Source organism: Ciconia boyciana, chromosome 6 (assembly GCF_034638445.1).
Source record: "Ciconia boyciana chromosome 6, ASM3463844v1, whole genome shotgun sequence".
Classification (NCBI taxonomy): Eukaryota; Metazoa; Chordata; class Aves; order Ciconiiformes; family Ciconiidae; genus Ciconia; species Ciconia boyciana.
In genome coordinates, this window is record NC_132939.1 from 67685522 (window position 1) to 67701470 (window position 15949).

A 15949-nucleotide genomic window follows, 5' to 3' on the forward strand; every position below is an offset into this window, starting at 1 on the left:
TGGCACTTGGGGTTTCTTTTTTTTTTTTTTTTTTTTTAGAAAATGACTTAAAAATGCTGCATGGCAAATGGATTCACACATCTCCCATCCCCCAGCCGATGCTCCGGTTCCCCCTCAGCCCCCAGCCCCGCTCCGGCCGGTCCCAGCACAGGCTGCTGCCCTTTGGTGCTCACGGCCGAGCCCGTTTTGGGAATATTGCTGCAACCCCCCGTGGCTGCCTCTCCCACCCATCACCTCCCGTCACAAATTAATTTTAAATTTATTATTATTCCATCAAAGGACTCGGAGCAGCATTGGGATCGGCAGGAGCGAAGCCGGCACTACGCCGAGCGTCACCGATGGCTTTTCTGGCCCCGATCTCGCTTTGAGCACAGGATTGAGCCGCGCCATGTCGGATTTACCTAAATTTAATGCCCTCGGACCAAATTTAGCTCCCCGTTATAAGAAGCAATGCAGGGGCGGACGCGGAGGCGGCCGAGCCACTGCCATCCACGTCCCCTCCGTGGCACATGTTTAATGCCAAGAAAACGGGGCTGTGGAGCTGCATTTTGGTGCCCCTTGGGGCTTGGTTTTTATTTGCCTAAATAAAACGGCACGCTCGCTCCCAAGCCTCCTTCATCCCTCATCGGCCGCCCCGGGGCTGGAAAAGCCCCTCACGGCTGGATCTTGGCAGGCTGGGGGCAGATGTGTAAAGCCAGGATGCAGCACCTTCCCGGTACCCACGCAGGCAAGGCAAGAGACAAGGAAACTCACCCCGCGTCCCCCCCCCTTCGCCGACGTCCCCGGGACCCTCCGCCGGGAGAGATGCCCCCACACGTCCCCGCACCCCGACTCACGCCGGGGCGCAGGGATGGGGGGCTGACCCCGCACCCGGCAGACACCCACCGCCCCTCCGCTGCCCTGTGCTCAACGCTGCCTCGAAACTGCAGAGGCTCTTGGCTAAACTGAAAGGAAATTTTGGGGTGTTTTTTGTTGTTTGTTTTTTTTAAATCTGGGTTCGCCGGGCCAGTCCGTGCCTGAACACAGCAAAACTCAAGAGACAGGCCCCGAAGGCCCCGGCGGGACAGGCAAATCCTCCCCAAAGGGTTTTTGGTCATACACACCCGCGCGATATTCGATATTAATTCGTATCCTCGTCCAGAAACAGGGTTTGCCCATAGTGCTCTGGTGAACCCTCCGTTGTCAGCACTCTCCTGCCGCGTCCCCCCCCACCCTCCCCATGCTTCTTCATCGTCGCCGTTGATTTTTTGCCATTTTTTTTTTCCCCCCCTAGCATGGATGTAATAAATGACAACACAAATTCCAAGTCTAATGATATGTTCACAAGGACAATCTACACATTCACAAAATTAAAACAGGAGAGAGAGAGAGAAAGAGAGAGGAGAGGAGAGAGAGGAGAAAGGATGCAAGCTACCGCTGAGGCTCCCTGCAAGCCCCAACCTCGCCGCTGGACCCGCAGCAGTTGTTCTCCCGGCCAGCGTCCCTGTCGCGACGCCTTCTAGATCGTGGAGGTTCGGTCGACACCATCTGCAAGCGGGAAGGGAGAGTTAGGAGCAGCCCCGGCGAGCAGCCGCTCACGTTGTGCCGGCCCCGGGGGAAGCCGGGGAGTGGGGGGATGGACCCCCAGAGCAGCCCCGACCCACGGCCCCTATGGGGAGGTGGCCCCACGGGGCCACCCGCAGCCCCCCCATCTCCCCAAGGGGGTGCAGAAGGGTTTTGGGGTGTCAGCACTCGGCCGGTGCCTGCGTGCCACTATCCGTCCCCACCCCGCGGCAGCCCCCCCCCAAGTCGCTGTCCCAACACGGGTCCAGGCCTTCTGCCATGTCCCCACGGCACCCCTCCCAGAAGCAGAGGGGGTTTCTGGGCAGCCCGGACTCGCCGCAAGGTGGGTGCGAGTCTGGGACCCCCCTCCAGTGGGACACGTTCATGGCCCACTGCCCAGGAGCGGGGGGGACGGGGATGGAGCCGGTGCCGGGGGGCTGCCTTGCCCCCCAGCTAACCCAGCCTTGCAACGCCCGCAGAGGATGCAAAATTTTCCTCCATCTGAGGACCACAGCAGGAAAAAACCACCCAGGGGTTGTTTGTGTCTCCCCAGAGCCCCCGTCCCCAGCGTCCCGTGCCAGCAGGGACGCATCCAGCCACAGCCCCGAGCCCAGGAGCGAGAGGTCCACGACCCATCCCAAAGCCGCACAAACGACCCTGCTGCCAGCAGCCCCCTCTCCTCCTCCCCCCGGGCACCGGCAGCTCTTACGGGGCCAGAAATCAACACCCAACAGCATTTCCAGCCCTCCGGCCCCCGTCCCCCGTCCCAAACCCCTGTCCCCGGGACGGAGAGCGGCGGGGGGGCAGCCCCCGAACAGAGCACTCCCTGTTACGCTACCCAGGGCATCACGGCCGCCTCCCTCCTTAAGACTAAAAACAAACAGGTTTGTTACACCTTTTTTTTTTTTTTCTCCCCCGAAAGGTTTATTTTTTTAAGAGCTATTTATAGCACGACCGGTTTCGAGAGGCTCGGGGTATGCGACCTGGAAAAAAATAACTCGGAGGAACAGTACCCTGCAGAGGAACGAGACAGCTAAGCCTCGCCTCGGCACACGCCGGAGGAACGCTTCGGGTGACAGAAGTGTCCTTGTTTTGCCAGCCGAGGATGCTGCCGTGGCACTGCCAGGGCCCTGCTGCCTCTTGCAGTCCTTGCTCGCGTGTCCCTCTCCTCGGGACGGGCTGTCGCATCGCTGCAGGGAGCCGTGCCGGTGGTGGGAACCCGGCGGCACGAACCCGGCGGCACTCATCCTCCCCAAGGGCTCCCATCCTCAACCGCTCGACGCAGTCCAGGGATTGCCGGGGGCGAGACCCGAGCTGGTTATTCGGGAGGGTCTGGGCAATGCAGGCGGCCGCGCTCGTCCCGTCGCCGGGGAGTCATCGTTCGTGCCTGGGGGTCCGGTGCATCGGCGAGGGGCACAGGGCGCTTCTGGTGCCGGTGCTTTTTGCTGTGCCGGCCTCTCCATCACGCTGCTGCTGCCTTTTCCACCTTCCCTGCCCGTTTTTCTGCCTGGTCCTCCTCCCTCCCTGTGCCCGCTATCTGCCCACCCGGGCTGGCACCCGCAGCCGCCCCAGGCCACCGGCACAGCGCCCGGCACAGCGCCCGGCAGCCCGCGGCAGGGCTTTAGCCCCCCGCCTCGGGGCTCCTGCACCCCCCAGCCAAATGAGGGACGCCGGTGGCAGAAGGGTAAAACACTCCAAAGCCTGTGAACCATTCGAGCGCTCCGGTGGCAAGGGCTTCATCGAGAACTAATAACAGACTAGCAAGCTAATACTAATTATTATTAGCAAGCTAACTAGTGGCTAATAAGCAGACTCCACTAGTGCTGGGTGCGATCCCTGCGTTCGGTTTTACCCCTCTGCCCCGGCTCCCTCGCCGAGAGAAGCCAATGTCCCCGTCCAACCCCCACCGGGAGCATCCCCGGGAGCATCCAGCCCTGCCGCCGTCCCATCCCCTCACAGCCACAGCCTGTCCCAGCTTTTGGGGGGCGTGGGGCAGGGGCCGGGGGGCTCAGCGGAGGCGGCGTGGACGTGCTGGAAGAGCCCGAGGAGGAGGGAGTGCTCACCGCTGAGCGCGTGCTCCGTCATGCTCAGGCACAGGGACTCCAGCCTGTTGTTGATGTCAGGTTCAGTCACCGGCACCTGGAACTCTGCAGGGACAAAGGGACAGGAGACCTCGGTCAGGGGACCTGGCAGGGACCCTGCTCGCCTGCCCTGCACACCCTGCCCGCTCTGCCGCTGCTGGAGTGGGTGCACATGGGGTAGGAAACCCCCGAAAGATGCCCCAGGAGGGTCTGACCGCCTGGCCGGAGTCCGGCAGCGCTTCGCTTCCCGGTGCAATCACCTCCAGCAAGAGACGTTTGCAAAAATAGACGTCACCCCCCTCTTTCTTACTGATGAGGGGAAAATCCGGGGGGACTCAATGGCATTGCAGCGGAAGGTGGATGGAAATGAGGGGTTCAGGCACCCGTTAGAGATGCTGGGGGGGAGCTGGGGCGAGCGCGGGACCCCCACCCTGAGAGGGGCACCCCAGGCTCTCCCCACAAAATCCTCGATACGTGCAGAACCTTCGAGCGGCCCCGGGGAGCTGCCGGTGCAGGCAGCACGCAGGCAGGGTTAGCACTCGGACGTGGGATGGCAGCACAGACCGGCAAAGCCGCCGTCCGGCTTTTCCGTGGCCAGCTCAGCTGCCGCTCGGTTGCCCACGGCCCTGCTGCCACGTCCCCGGGGGGGTGAGCACAAAAAAAGCGGGGGAACCAAGTTTGGTGTGCTGCAACACGCTGGCCTGACCCATACGGCACCAAAATGCCCTCCCCTTTGCAGCAAAAAGCTTTGCAAATACAGCTTTTGCTACCGATGGCCGGCATCTCCCGCTTGCCACCAGCTGGCAGGAACATGGGACGAGGTCCAGGAGGGTTGAGGTCCCTGCAGCCCGATGGAAAGTGTTTTGGGAGCTCAGCCCCGTATTATTGCTTATTTTCCTCGCAATTCGGTCCCCATCTTTGGCTCCCTAATCCTCCTACGCCCTCATTCACCGCAGGCTAACATGCGATGAGAAAGCTATTTATTCTCCTTCAGTGCCGGCAGAAATGTGCCCTTGTCCTGGTGTTTAATCAATACCCGAGAACAGACGCTGCTTTTGCTGTACAGGACATTTGCTGCCGAAATTATGCAGTTAAAACACAGCAGGCATGTGATGCGAGGGGAGCTGCCAAGCTGAAACCATGGCAGAAGCTTACGGCTGAGGTTTAGTTTGCTGGGGGAGTGTAACTCCTGAGGTATAAATTGTCATGGTAAGCGTGTTGGTAAGAAAAGGCACGCTTAAAGGCTAACGAAGGGATAAACAGAGAAAAAGGCATGAACGTCCTAACGGGAAGGCTGCTCCAGGTTTAGCAGGAACCCCCATGAATCAGAGGATGCTCCCATAGATGGGAACGTTTTGGCGGTGTTTGGGAAGGAAGCACCGACACAGAAACATTTCCCTTCGTGTGCATTGTGAAAAGAATTTCCCTCGAGTGCACGAAGGCAGTCCCTCCGCACTGGGTCTCCGTGTCCATGCATGAGCAAAAAAGGTGATGGAAGAGCTACTGCCCTCCCCGCCTGACACGAAGCCCCTCGGAAGCTATGTAAGGCACCAGCCCACTTATATATAGGCCCAAGATGTCGTATATAGGGTCAAAATCCCTCCAGCGATGTCCCCGGTTCGATCAACCCAGGAATCCGACTACCGTCACAGATACCCCGCTCCGGCTGCGACAGCCGGCGCTGCGAGCATGGCTGCAAGCGTGGCTCCTTTCACGCAGCCTCCCCTCGTCTTGCCGGGCTGTGGATAAGCGAAAAAGCAAATGTCTGCTTCCTACCTGGCTGCTGAAACATCAGCATGGTCTGCGGGGAGGTGTGGACCGGCAGCGAGCGCGTCCTTTGCACCGAGCTGTGGCTCCGGCTGGGCATACTGTTGCTGCCCCCGGGGTTGGCAAACCAGAGGTTCTGCGGGAAGCGAACAAAAAAAGGGGTGCAGGATGTAAAACGGAGGCTTCCGTGCCATGTATTTACAACCCCCGTGGGCTCATCTCTCCCCGCTCCGCCTCCCGCTTTGCCCCGCTCCTGCCAGTCCCTTTTCTGCGCCCAGCTGCATGGAGGAGAATAAATTGCTCTCACTTGCTTGGCTTGAATTAAAGAAGAAAAAAAAAAGGGGGATCTGGACAAGTTAGAGGAGAAAAAGCAAAGGAAGCTTATAGGGAAGGGATGGAAAAGCTGGAGACACAACGCCGACCAACCTGTCTGCCTTGCTTGAGGATGGCGGGGCTGGCGGCGGGGCTGCGCTGGGGGGTGCCCAGCAGCCCACTGGGGCCCAGCAGCCCCAGCCGGGCGGTGGGGAGGTTGCGGGAGGGGATCTGGAACTGGCGGGGGTTTCGCCGGCCCAGCCCTGCCCCTGCAGATCCGGCTGTCGGTAAGGAGTTCGACTGGCCAAAGCCTCGGCTGCGGAGAGAGAGAAAGCACCGAGGGTGAGAAATTTGCCCCTGCAAGGAGCGAGCGGCTGGTTTGGCGCACTCAGACCAACAACCAAACGTCTCCGATGGTGCCCCTGTGTCGTAGTGAAGCGCTGGACAGATGTTCACCACCCTACTGATGTTCGCCACCCCGTGCCCATCCCACGGCCACGGGTTCACTGTCTGCTCCTGCCCTGGCCCTCCCATCCTGCTGAGGCCGGTCCTCCATCCTGCACGTGCAATGGGAAGGAGGAGGTTTGGGCATACAACAGCAGCATCCTTTCTTCTTCCCGTCTGCCAGTCACCCTCCCTCCCTTCTGCAGTTCTCAGATCCACACTATTTTTTTAAAAAGTTTATTTTACTCCTGCAAAATGGGCCTGTCCTTAAATGCAAGCTAAAATAACGCAGGTAATTCCCCAGGCACTGGAGCTAGCGGCACCTGATTTCTTGGGTTTTAACTTAAACTCTTCATGCCTTTGAGCTGTACAAAAGAGATCTCTCGTCTGTGGATTCTCTAGTGTCTGATAAAGGTTCAGCTTGTGCTGTTGGGTTTTCTTTACTGGGAATGCTTGAAGGGCTGGTTTTCCTCTTCCAGGAGGTTCATTTTTATGAACATGGTCCTCTTTGAGACTTCTCAAGTTCTGCAAAACTTGGTTAAAATGACCTAACAAGTCCAAGGTTTCCTAGGGAGGGGCCGAGTGAAAGGCACATTCGTGCAGAGGTGGGACTGACTCTGCACCCGCTCCCGTCTCTGCACTGCAAACCTTCATCCAGCTCCCTGTGGTCAGAGCAAAACCATCTGGACCCAAGACCACACAGCCCAATGTCCTGAGACACCGATCTCAGGACATGAAACCATCTTTACTCCTTGGAGGGGAGGGTTGGACACGCCGGCATCCCTCCCCATATGTTTTTGCATTTAAAACCAGAGGAATGACACAAAAATCATCAGGTAATCCTTGGAAACACACGCAGCACGGGTCTCCTCGCCGCACAGTGTTGGCTTGGTGTCTCTGCCCCATTAGCTGGGCAGGAGGACGGCAAGGCTGTTATCAGGTTTAAGCACAGGCAAGGATAGGAGCGCTCGGCAAACCCACCGCTGCGGTTGCTTTTAGGCTCCCCGTTCCCCCCCTGCCCTTCTCCAGCACTTAATCACCCTCGCAGATGTTTCAGCTCACCTTCCTCCCAGCCCTCACCTCTCCCGCCTGGGCGGGTGGCTGCAAACATGCTTCAGACGACATGAGCAGGCTGGGATCCCAAAAACCGATAAATTTACTAGGCAGGAGTACGACGGGGTTTCTTTAAACCTCGTCCAAAAAAACGCTCTTGCTATTAAATCTCCATGAGAAAAGCAGGACTGGCCACATGCTCCTTCCTCACCCGCAGCTTCCCAGGAGCAGAAGAAACGCAAAATGCAAACCACCCAAAAGCAGTAAGGAAACCGGAGAGCATCCTGGGCGGCCCTGGGAAAGGGGCTGGGACTGTTTTGGGCAGCCCCACCTCATGCCTGGGGTCGGCTTGGGTATGCAGCTAAACTGCTGCGTCGGTGATGGCCCAGACCAAACGGGTCCATCAAAAAACTTTGCTCTTGTCTATTCTGCTTCTGATCCTGCTGCAAGCGTGGAAACGGCTTGTTTTTTCCATTACAAAATATTTCATTTAATTCCATTGGGGAACGCTCTGGTTCTGCGCGTGTTCCTTCTGAACTCGCAACCCAGCTGTCCCAATGCTCCCGGTTATCTCCAAAACACTTGCTTTTTGAGAAAAAAGAACTTGCACAAGACTGCAATAAAACAGACTTCGCAGAATTAAACAAAAGGCTGATACTGTGGTTAAAACTCGTCTAAAAATACCTCTTCTTGCCATAACCCCAATGCTTTCTAGGATCACCCGAAATTCAGCATCGCCTTGGAAGTCAGCAAACCCTGTGTTCGCAACACAGCCCTACCCGGCTTTCTGACCGCAGGCCCCCGGCTCTCCACCCTCTGCAGGCTTCCAGCCTTTTTTTGCCAATTGACGGCTTTTTGGTGAAACTCCAGCACTGATGCAATTAGCAAAGGGCAGCGGCAGGGGCAGGGCCGGCCGCCCAGTGCCGGGGATACGCTGCACAGCTGGGAAGCACCGGGTTTGGAGCCAGGGAGACGCAGTGGGAATTGGTGGGGTAGGCGCCGACCACACACTCAAGCAAACTTACTGCTGCTGGCCCTTCCCAGCCAACGCCTGGGGTTTTATTGCCGAAGCTTTTCCAACCCTTCTCCCTCCCGAAACGCGGCTCTGAACCAGGCAGGATCTGTCCCTCCCTGCTGGGAGACGTCGGTCCCTCTCGAGATGCTCTTGCCGGGCCCCCCAGCCGCTGCGTCCATCCCTCCCCAAAAGCCAGCGTACCTCCTCTGCTGCCGATAGCCTGACAGCTCCAGGAGGGATTTCCGAGGGAAAGACCGAAAGAGCTTCTGCACCTGCTGTTTCCATGACAGCAGCCGCTTCTTCTGGATCTCTGTAAACGCCTGCCCCCCAAGAAAAGAGAGAAAAATAGGAAACATATGAATATTTTTCTGGACAAAGCGAGCAGGGACGCGCATGTGGGTGTGCGTGTAAAGAAAAGCAGCTGGAGCAGGCGGCGGCGTGAGCTGAGTCCCATCGGCAAGTCCAGAGGGAAACCCTGGTCTCTCTTGAGGATTTACTCATCTCGGGTCAAGAAAATGCTCCGGCAGCGTCCCCTGCGCCCCAGAGCGACGGCCTGGCTCTGCCCCCACGGCTGCCAGCCCCCCTGGGCCGAGCAGGGCTTCCCCAAGGCTTCCCCGCTACCCCTCCCAGCCCCCGGCCCCCCCGCTCCTGCTGCAGCGCCCGGCTCCCCGCTTGCTGCAGGGTGGGAGCGCAGCTCCCCGCGGGCTCTGACGGCTGGTCCCGCCGGGTGGTGACACTCGTCACCTGGACGTGGCTCTAGAAAACGCCACCGGGGCTGGAAAACGCCGCGATTTGGAAAGCGGAGCTGCTCCGTGGCATCCCGCATCCTATCCTCCTTCTCGGGGCTGGGCAGAGCTCCGCTCTGTTCCTGGCACCCACAGCCTCTGCGGGAGTTCACCTGGGGTGAGCCCCGTCACCCGCCCAGGCTCCCTGCGAAGGTCACCCACGCAGGGGACACATCTCCTCCCGAAACGCCCCAGACCTCCAGGCAGGCAGTGTGGGTTACGGGGACATCCACGTGCCCACCACTGCTAACTTTAGACAGCCAACGCCTCCGCGCCGGCGGCGGAGAGGAGCGGAGGTCTCCGGAGGACAATCTGGAGGCTAATTAGCGCCTGACTTGACGGCTCCAAACCACCCTCCGGAGGAGACACTCTCTCCCGGTGCTGATTACGCTGGAGCCGAGGCAGACGGTGGCCCTGGGACTCGGGCTGGCACTGGTGGGGTGACGCCGCGTCACCACGTCCGTCCCGGGCGCTCCTGGAAAACGAGTCCCTCTGTAGTTCTCTGTCTTCCTGCTTTGCTCTCCAGCCCTGGGCATCTGCTCCCACCATCCTCGCTCCTCTCTTCACGCCTCTGCTCCCCCCGGGATGCCCTGCTCGGCCGTGCAGAAAGTCCAGGCACCATTTCCAGGCTCCGATGCCGAGAGAGGAGCAAGTGGGAGCAGACGTGCTCTCCCCTCCAGCCCCTACAGCTATTTTCCACTGCCCGTGTCTGTGTAAAGCACTGAGAAGACGACACCCACGGCTCTACACCGCAGGCGCTGCCAGCAAAATGCACTGTAATCCCCCCGTGACCAACAGACGTGTCCGGGAGCACAGTTCGAAAACTATGTTGAAGCACTTGCATTTTGCCCAGTATCCCACTATTTCATCCTGATTCAAGAGCCCCCGTGCTTGGCCCTGCAGGGATGCGTGGACCAAACCTTTGCACAAGCGTGGCTCGGGCATCGGCTTCAGCTGCAAGGCAAGGGGCTGCGAGCCGCCTCTCTCCTCTTCCACGCAGTGTGCAGCCCCTTTTGGGGTTTGCAGCCACCAGCCCTCTCCACAGGAGATTCTTCTGTGCTTTGACAGTGTATTTTTTTATAAACAAATAACTGAGAAACGTTTAGAGCCTGCAGCTCCTATGAGAGGCTGTGCAATCTCCCCCCCCCGACCCCTGCCATATGGGCAGGCGATGAGAAGCAGCTTGTTCTTCCAGGTGCAGCCGGCACGGCTACGAAACACTGCTGGACACCAGGAATGCCAGCCATCCCTCCCTGCCACCGGGCAGGAGCATGCCGGAGCCCTGCGGCACAGCCTCGGCCATCCCAAGCCATCACCTGGCAAAGGCAGATCCGTTGGGAGCAGAAACAGATGCCCCCGTTGCAAAACCCCAAGCCCACATGCTGCGAAACAGGAGGCAGCCAAGGGATCGCCGGGTCTGTCTGCACGTTCATCCTGGGATTTTTTTTTCTTTCATCCAGCTGCTGATCAGACTGTCACGAGCTGGATGAATTTCCCAGCTCCAGGTCTTGGCAATTAAGTGAACGTGGGTGGGGGGGAGCAACATTTCCAAGCACCACGTTGGAGCTACCGCCCGCTCCAGCCCTGTTCTGTCAGAATTACTATTAATACCCCCCAAAAATATTTGTGTTAGAAACCAAAAGGTTTACATAAACAGACACTTTGGAAACAGTTTCTAAGTGATGAGAACAACAGTTTTAGATGATCCGTCACGACTCACCTCGTGGATTAGACATTTGTCTATGAGCTGTAAATAGGAACTTATATTCTCTTCGTCGGGTCGGGAAACTAAAAGTTGTGTGCATACTGCAAAAAAAAAAAGAGAGGAGAAGAGAAATGGGCATGGGGACACCGAGCTGGGGTCCAGGGGGGTCCAACGAACGCCTTGGACATGCCGTTTCCCTTGTCCCACGGGTGAGTCTTCTCATCAGCGAGAAAAAACACCCTTCCCCAATTCCTGCTGTGTTGTCCTATATTTAGGGCCGGATTTTGTTCTCTGTTACGTTGGTGTAAATCCAGAGCGACACCATTGGAGTCACCAAAATTAGACCTGAGCAAATCGGGGGCACAGGATTATTCCCTATTCCTATGCAAGAGGCGGCGCTGGGAGAGCTCCTGCTCCTATGGCCAAAACCTGCCCCCGCTGCAAACGGATTCCCACTTTTCCCGATGGTTTTTAACCTCTTTTGGAATTAATGCCATAAAAGCAAGTGGAAATGAGCTCACAGAGAAATGAGCCTCTCCTGTCACAACCCCCGGGCAGGGATGCCTTGCGGTCCAGGAGGACACTTTGTCCTGACAAGGCTTGTGCCATACGTCCAGCTTCGTGCGTGACGGAGGCATTTGTCACGGGCTGAATTCATCGGCGGGTTTAAAACGGGGCCAGAAACCCACGTTTGTCTGTGCATGCAGTCAATTAGCTGGTGAGAAATTCTGCACCAAGTTTTTAATCTCATCTGATTTTTGCAAAAAAGGTCTGAAATAGGGACAGGGCTGATGTTTCTTCGTGGCAGCCCAACGAGTTTCTTTCTGTTGCCGGTCTCCTGCGTGAGCCTGCGGACAAGATTCCCCTTCCCTCTTCCCCAGGGAGATCTCCCTCCACGCAGCCAGCACCGACACCTCAGGTGCCACCGACGGGGGCTAGGACACGTCCAACCTCATACAAATTTGCTCGAAGAGCCCTGTATACGGCACAGGAGGTCGGTCCCTACCTCACATCGCTCCCGCGCACCTCCCAGCGTGTGAACCCTGATGCAAAGCCGTGCGCCCCGCACCAGGCACGGAACGGCCCCTGAGTATTTCGGATGTCCTGCATCTAACCCGGGGCTTGGACTCAGCTGTTTTGCACTCAAGACGGCACGCGGCCAGCCCGTGCACCACTGCTGCCCCACCACAAGCAGAGCAAGTCCGAGGGATGCTGCTGAAAACACCTCCGGACCGGCGGGATGCCCCCAGGGCTCTGAATGGGAAGGGAGAGGATGCTATCCGCCCCAACCCGGGGGAAGGAGAGGATGCTATCCGCTTCTGACCTGGGGCAGGCAGCCCGTCCCATCACTACCATTCCCCCAGATCACTGCCCACCTCCCCACCCACGCTCTTACCTCTTACCACAGCACGACGGGGCCTCAAAAAATCCTCACCCCTAGGACCGCGGCTTGCAGGAGCTCGGGGAAAGGCCGCCGCCGGCGCCGCCGCACGCACCCCGCCCCGCAGCAGCTCTCCCTAGCGAGGATGGCAATCACAAGTGACAGCCGCTCACCTTTCCCCATCACTCTGGTGAACTGTCCGGGCAGGTCGCCTTCGGGCAAAGGGGCCCCCCCCGACTCGCCCTCGCATCCCGGCAAATGGTGCTGCTGCATGCCCCCCGCGGCAGAGTCCTTGCAGTCAGAGCCTTGGCCGTCCGAGCCGAGCAGGGAGGAGGGGTGATGCGAGTCCGCGTCCCGGCTGTGCTCCTCCGTGCTGGAGTTTTGGGAAGAGTAGGCTTTGATGGGGGTGAGGATCATTTGGTGTAGTTCCTGCAGCGGGACACGCAAGTTGCCACCTTCCAGGATGTCCTGCGGATTCAAGTGGAGAGAAGAGAGGTTTGTCTCTGCAGGACATCAGCTGCGAACCAGACCCCTACCGTTACCCCCCAGAAAATCCCCAGCAAAGCTGACGGCCTCGCTCCTGCTCCGGGACCCCGCTGCAGTCCGTATTCAACAGCCGTGTTCCATCCACCGAGTCTTCTGCTTAGAACAGGAGCGTGGAGTTGCTGCAGGGCCTGTGCCCGATTATCCTTGGATGTGTTCAGACCTGAATCCCCAGAGATAAATGTGCCCCATCAACCACTGGGACCCAAACCCAGCAACAATCCAGCTTCAGCATTTCCAAATTTCCACCAGGAAGATGCAAACCCCATGAGAGCGACTCATCCTGTGAGATTTCAATGCCCAGACCGGCAGGTATCTTGCTCCTTCCCCAGCAATCCCACAATCGTGACATTTCAGCCCTATTTAATTTCAATCATATCTTTTAACGTGGGCTTGTATCCAGTCTCCAGCCCTGCCTTCAAGCTGAGCTCTCCGTAACTGCTCTGCCCCAAAGAGCTTGCCATAGCATCCTCATGCCCTCGGAGCATCGCAGAGCCCAGGACCACGCTGGGATGCAGGAGCCCATCCTGCAGCAGCGAAGCGGGGACGTCCCCGTCCTGGGGATGGGGACGAACTGGGGGAACAGATGCAGAGGCGAAAGGGAGAGTTTCAAGGAGAACAGGGTAGGTTGTGGTCAGACACAGAAGGGGAGACCACAAGGCTGCAGGTGGACTTATATCCCTATAGCAAAAATATTCAGCTTGGAGATCCTGGGGGAGGTGCACCTGGGAGGGAGAGGATTTGGGTACAACCCCAGCATTGCTCTCAGTTATGAGTGTGGATCATCCCTTTCCACGGTCAGATCCTCCTCCCACATTGCAAAGCTGATGGGAAATAATTGCATTCTGTTTTTAATGTAGCCTGGACCACAACAGCTCATCGCAGGCTCCTGCAGGGTCTGGCTCGTGGGACGACACTTGGAAAGAGGCAGCTTTTGGGGTGAGTCCTGGCTGCGCCTAGGGAAGAGACACAAAGTGGGCACACGGGCTGCGCGTGAGCCAGCCGAAGCCCTGAAATGGTTGTTCACCCTAAATTCTGCTGCATCCCCAGCTCGCTCTTGGGCGTCTTAGCTCCACTTCTCTCGAAGACCTGGCGGCAGCCTGCTGGGCACTATTTTTTTGGGGAAAAAATCCTGCTCTGCTAACCGGCAGAGAGGGGTGGAGCAGCTCTTTCCAAGAAAGCAGCAATCTTTAGCAGCGAGACACTGCCCAAAAAAATCAAGTCCCACACATGCTCTTGTTTAGCAAAAAAAAAAAATTGGATGGGAAGCCTGGAAAACCAGAGACATCTCCTCCCAAGCAAAGCAGCTCACAGGCAGCTCTGAGCCCCAGCAAAGTGGGACACGGTCACAGCCCCACAGCCCAAACCCACCCCACGAGGGCTCAAAAGCAGCCCCTGTCACTTATCTCCCCTCTTTTGCAGCGTGCGTGGCTGGTTGTGTCAGCCGAACCGGGCTCGCCCTCCCGCTCCACGCCAGTCGATCAATACCACATTTCAAAACCCAGGCGGAGAAGCGGGGGAAGGGGCCGTGCAATCGCCTGGAAAACACATCGCCGAAGCAAGCTCAATCCAGCGGGCTGTCTCTTGGATTTAATAGTTATTATTAATATACGGAGGTAAATATGGCTTTATTAGCTCCTGCCATACTCCGAGTACAATCCCATATTATAAATAAATAGTGAAGCAGTGAGCTAACGAAAACACCAATAAATAGCAACACACCACATAAGTATTTAAAAGCCCCTAGTGGGAGGCTCTGCAAGTTGCTGTTTGAAGACGGTGCAATTAAATATAATATAATATTGCGATAATAAATAGAAGTTGGGTGAGCTGCTCCCAGCCAGTCTGTGGTGCTGGTGCTTCTCTGACAGCCATTTAGGCAGAGTTTAAGCTTTTGTTGAAGGGACAAAGAAGTTTCTATTTGCCCTCCTTGGAAATTCAAGCTGTTGTTCAGGCACTGACGTGGGTGTCTGGCTTTTTATCTGGGGACAGATTGCCCATATGATGCTCCAGAAAAGCGCAGTGGCCCTTGACCTGATAGACACCGGGAAATCCCATCTCTTTTTGGGGATGGAGAGGTAGGGGCAGGGCTCGGGGGTCTCTGCAAAGACCGCTGTGCATGGAGGGGTCTCTTGAGAGGGACAGCGGCATCGAGACGGGAGAGTTAACCGAGTGGCTGAGGGATAACCAGGGGTAAAAGGCTCTGCCCAGCTGGTTCTCCAGCGGGAGAGGACCACGGCGGCTGGTGTGGCTAGAGCTGGTCCTGCACCACGGTTCAGCGGAGGAGCGACCACCTTCCCATCAGTGTCGCTGGGACGGTGCCTCCACCACCTCCATTCAGTGCTTCTGAGCACCCCGGAGCTGGGCAGGGCTCGTACCAGTGCTGCAGGGTATATCCATCCCAGCTGCGTGAGTGCCGGAGATGGATTAGGACCCACTCTGCAAAATACAGCCCCAAATAAAGTCTGTGTCTGGTACAGAAGCGTTTGAGACAGCGTTCAGATGTGGCGAAGCCAGCAACAGATTTCTCTGCAAAAGATCCCGACAGCATGCGTAACCGAAGAGTTCTTCACCTCAGAATTAATTCCTGGCTTCTTGAAAAAGCAGAAATACAAAAGTGGTTGTGATTACTTACCCTTTCTAAAGATTTGAGCAGGTTTTGTCTTTCTTTTAGCTTTTGGATACTGATGACTATTTTGTGTCTTGCGCCTTTGGTAACGTTCTGCAAAAAACAGCACAAACCCCAGTGTTAGTATTTCCACAGGACAGCCGGGTCAGCCGAAATCGTTCCTCCCCTAAACGAAAAGGGCTGCTATAAATTAATGAAATTTCTGAGTGCAGGGATTAGCGGGGGACATAGAAAATCACTTAGAGACTTGCTGAAGACAGAGATTTCCAGCTAGTCTGTCCCTCCCCGGTACATCTCAGACAGTGAAAGCAAAGGTGCTGACCATCCCGAGGATAATGCAGAGGTAAATCTGAAAGCGGGGACATTTTCAAAGGTTAACAAGGCAATTGGCCACCAAAGCCCCACTGACTTTAAAGGAGTTGGGTACTGCAGACTGTGCCCCTGAAACTCCTAAACTTAATCCCAACCAGACAAAAACCCAAGCGCAGCTCCCAGTGATGGGACTTTCATGCTGGGACTCCAGTAAGAAAGCTGGGACAAGGACTTTTTCAGGTACAGTGTGGTTTTTTTCACTCCCCAAGACCCAATTTTCCCTTCTCTGCTTGCTTTCCAACCACCTGCGGGCAAAACGCCTTCCATGTGAAGACACAAAAAAGAGGCATTGGAGGTGTCTCATCTACCGACTGCACAAG

The 15949-nt window shown here is 57.1% G+C and overlaps 1 protein-coding gene across 7 annotated transcripts in view; it reads right to left on the bottom strand.

Moving 5' to 3' along the window:
• Nucleotides 1–1241: 1241 nt before the first annotated feature.
• The window catches only part of SAMD4A (sterile alpha motif domain containing 4A), a 106524-nt gene continuing 91816 nt past the window's right edge, over nt 1242–15949 (bottom strand). For 2 of the 7 annotated variants that reach the window (XM_072863829.1, XM_072863830.1), the window contains exons 6-13: nt 15264–15350; nt 12259–12553; nt 10720–10805; nt 8416–8534; nt 5817–6018; nt 5400–5526; nt 3606–3689; nt 2431–2929 (exon numbers count right to left, since the gene is read on the bottom strand). In XM_072863829.1, the coding sequence (XP_072719930.1) occupies nt 2811–2929; nt 3606–3689; nt 5400–5526; nt 5817–6018; nt 8416–8534; nt 10720–10805; nt 12259–12553; nt 15264–15350 (1119 nt within the window). In that variant the 3' untranslated portion in view covers nt 2431–2810. Of the gene's footprint in view, nt 1528–2427; nt 3690–5399; nt 5527–5816; nt 6019–8415; nt 8535–10719; nt 10806–12258; nt 12554–15263; nt 15351–15949 lie in introns of those variants that run through there. The other 5 variants (XR_012042921.1, XM_072863834.1, XM_072863832.1 and 2 more) reach the window with 5 other exon arrangements.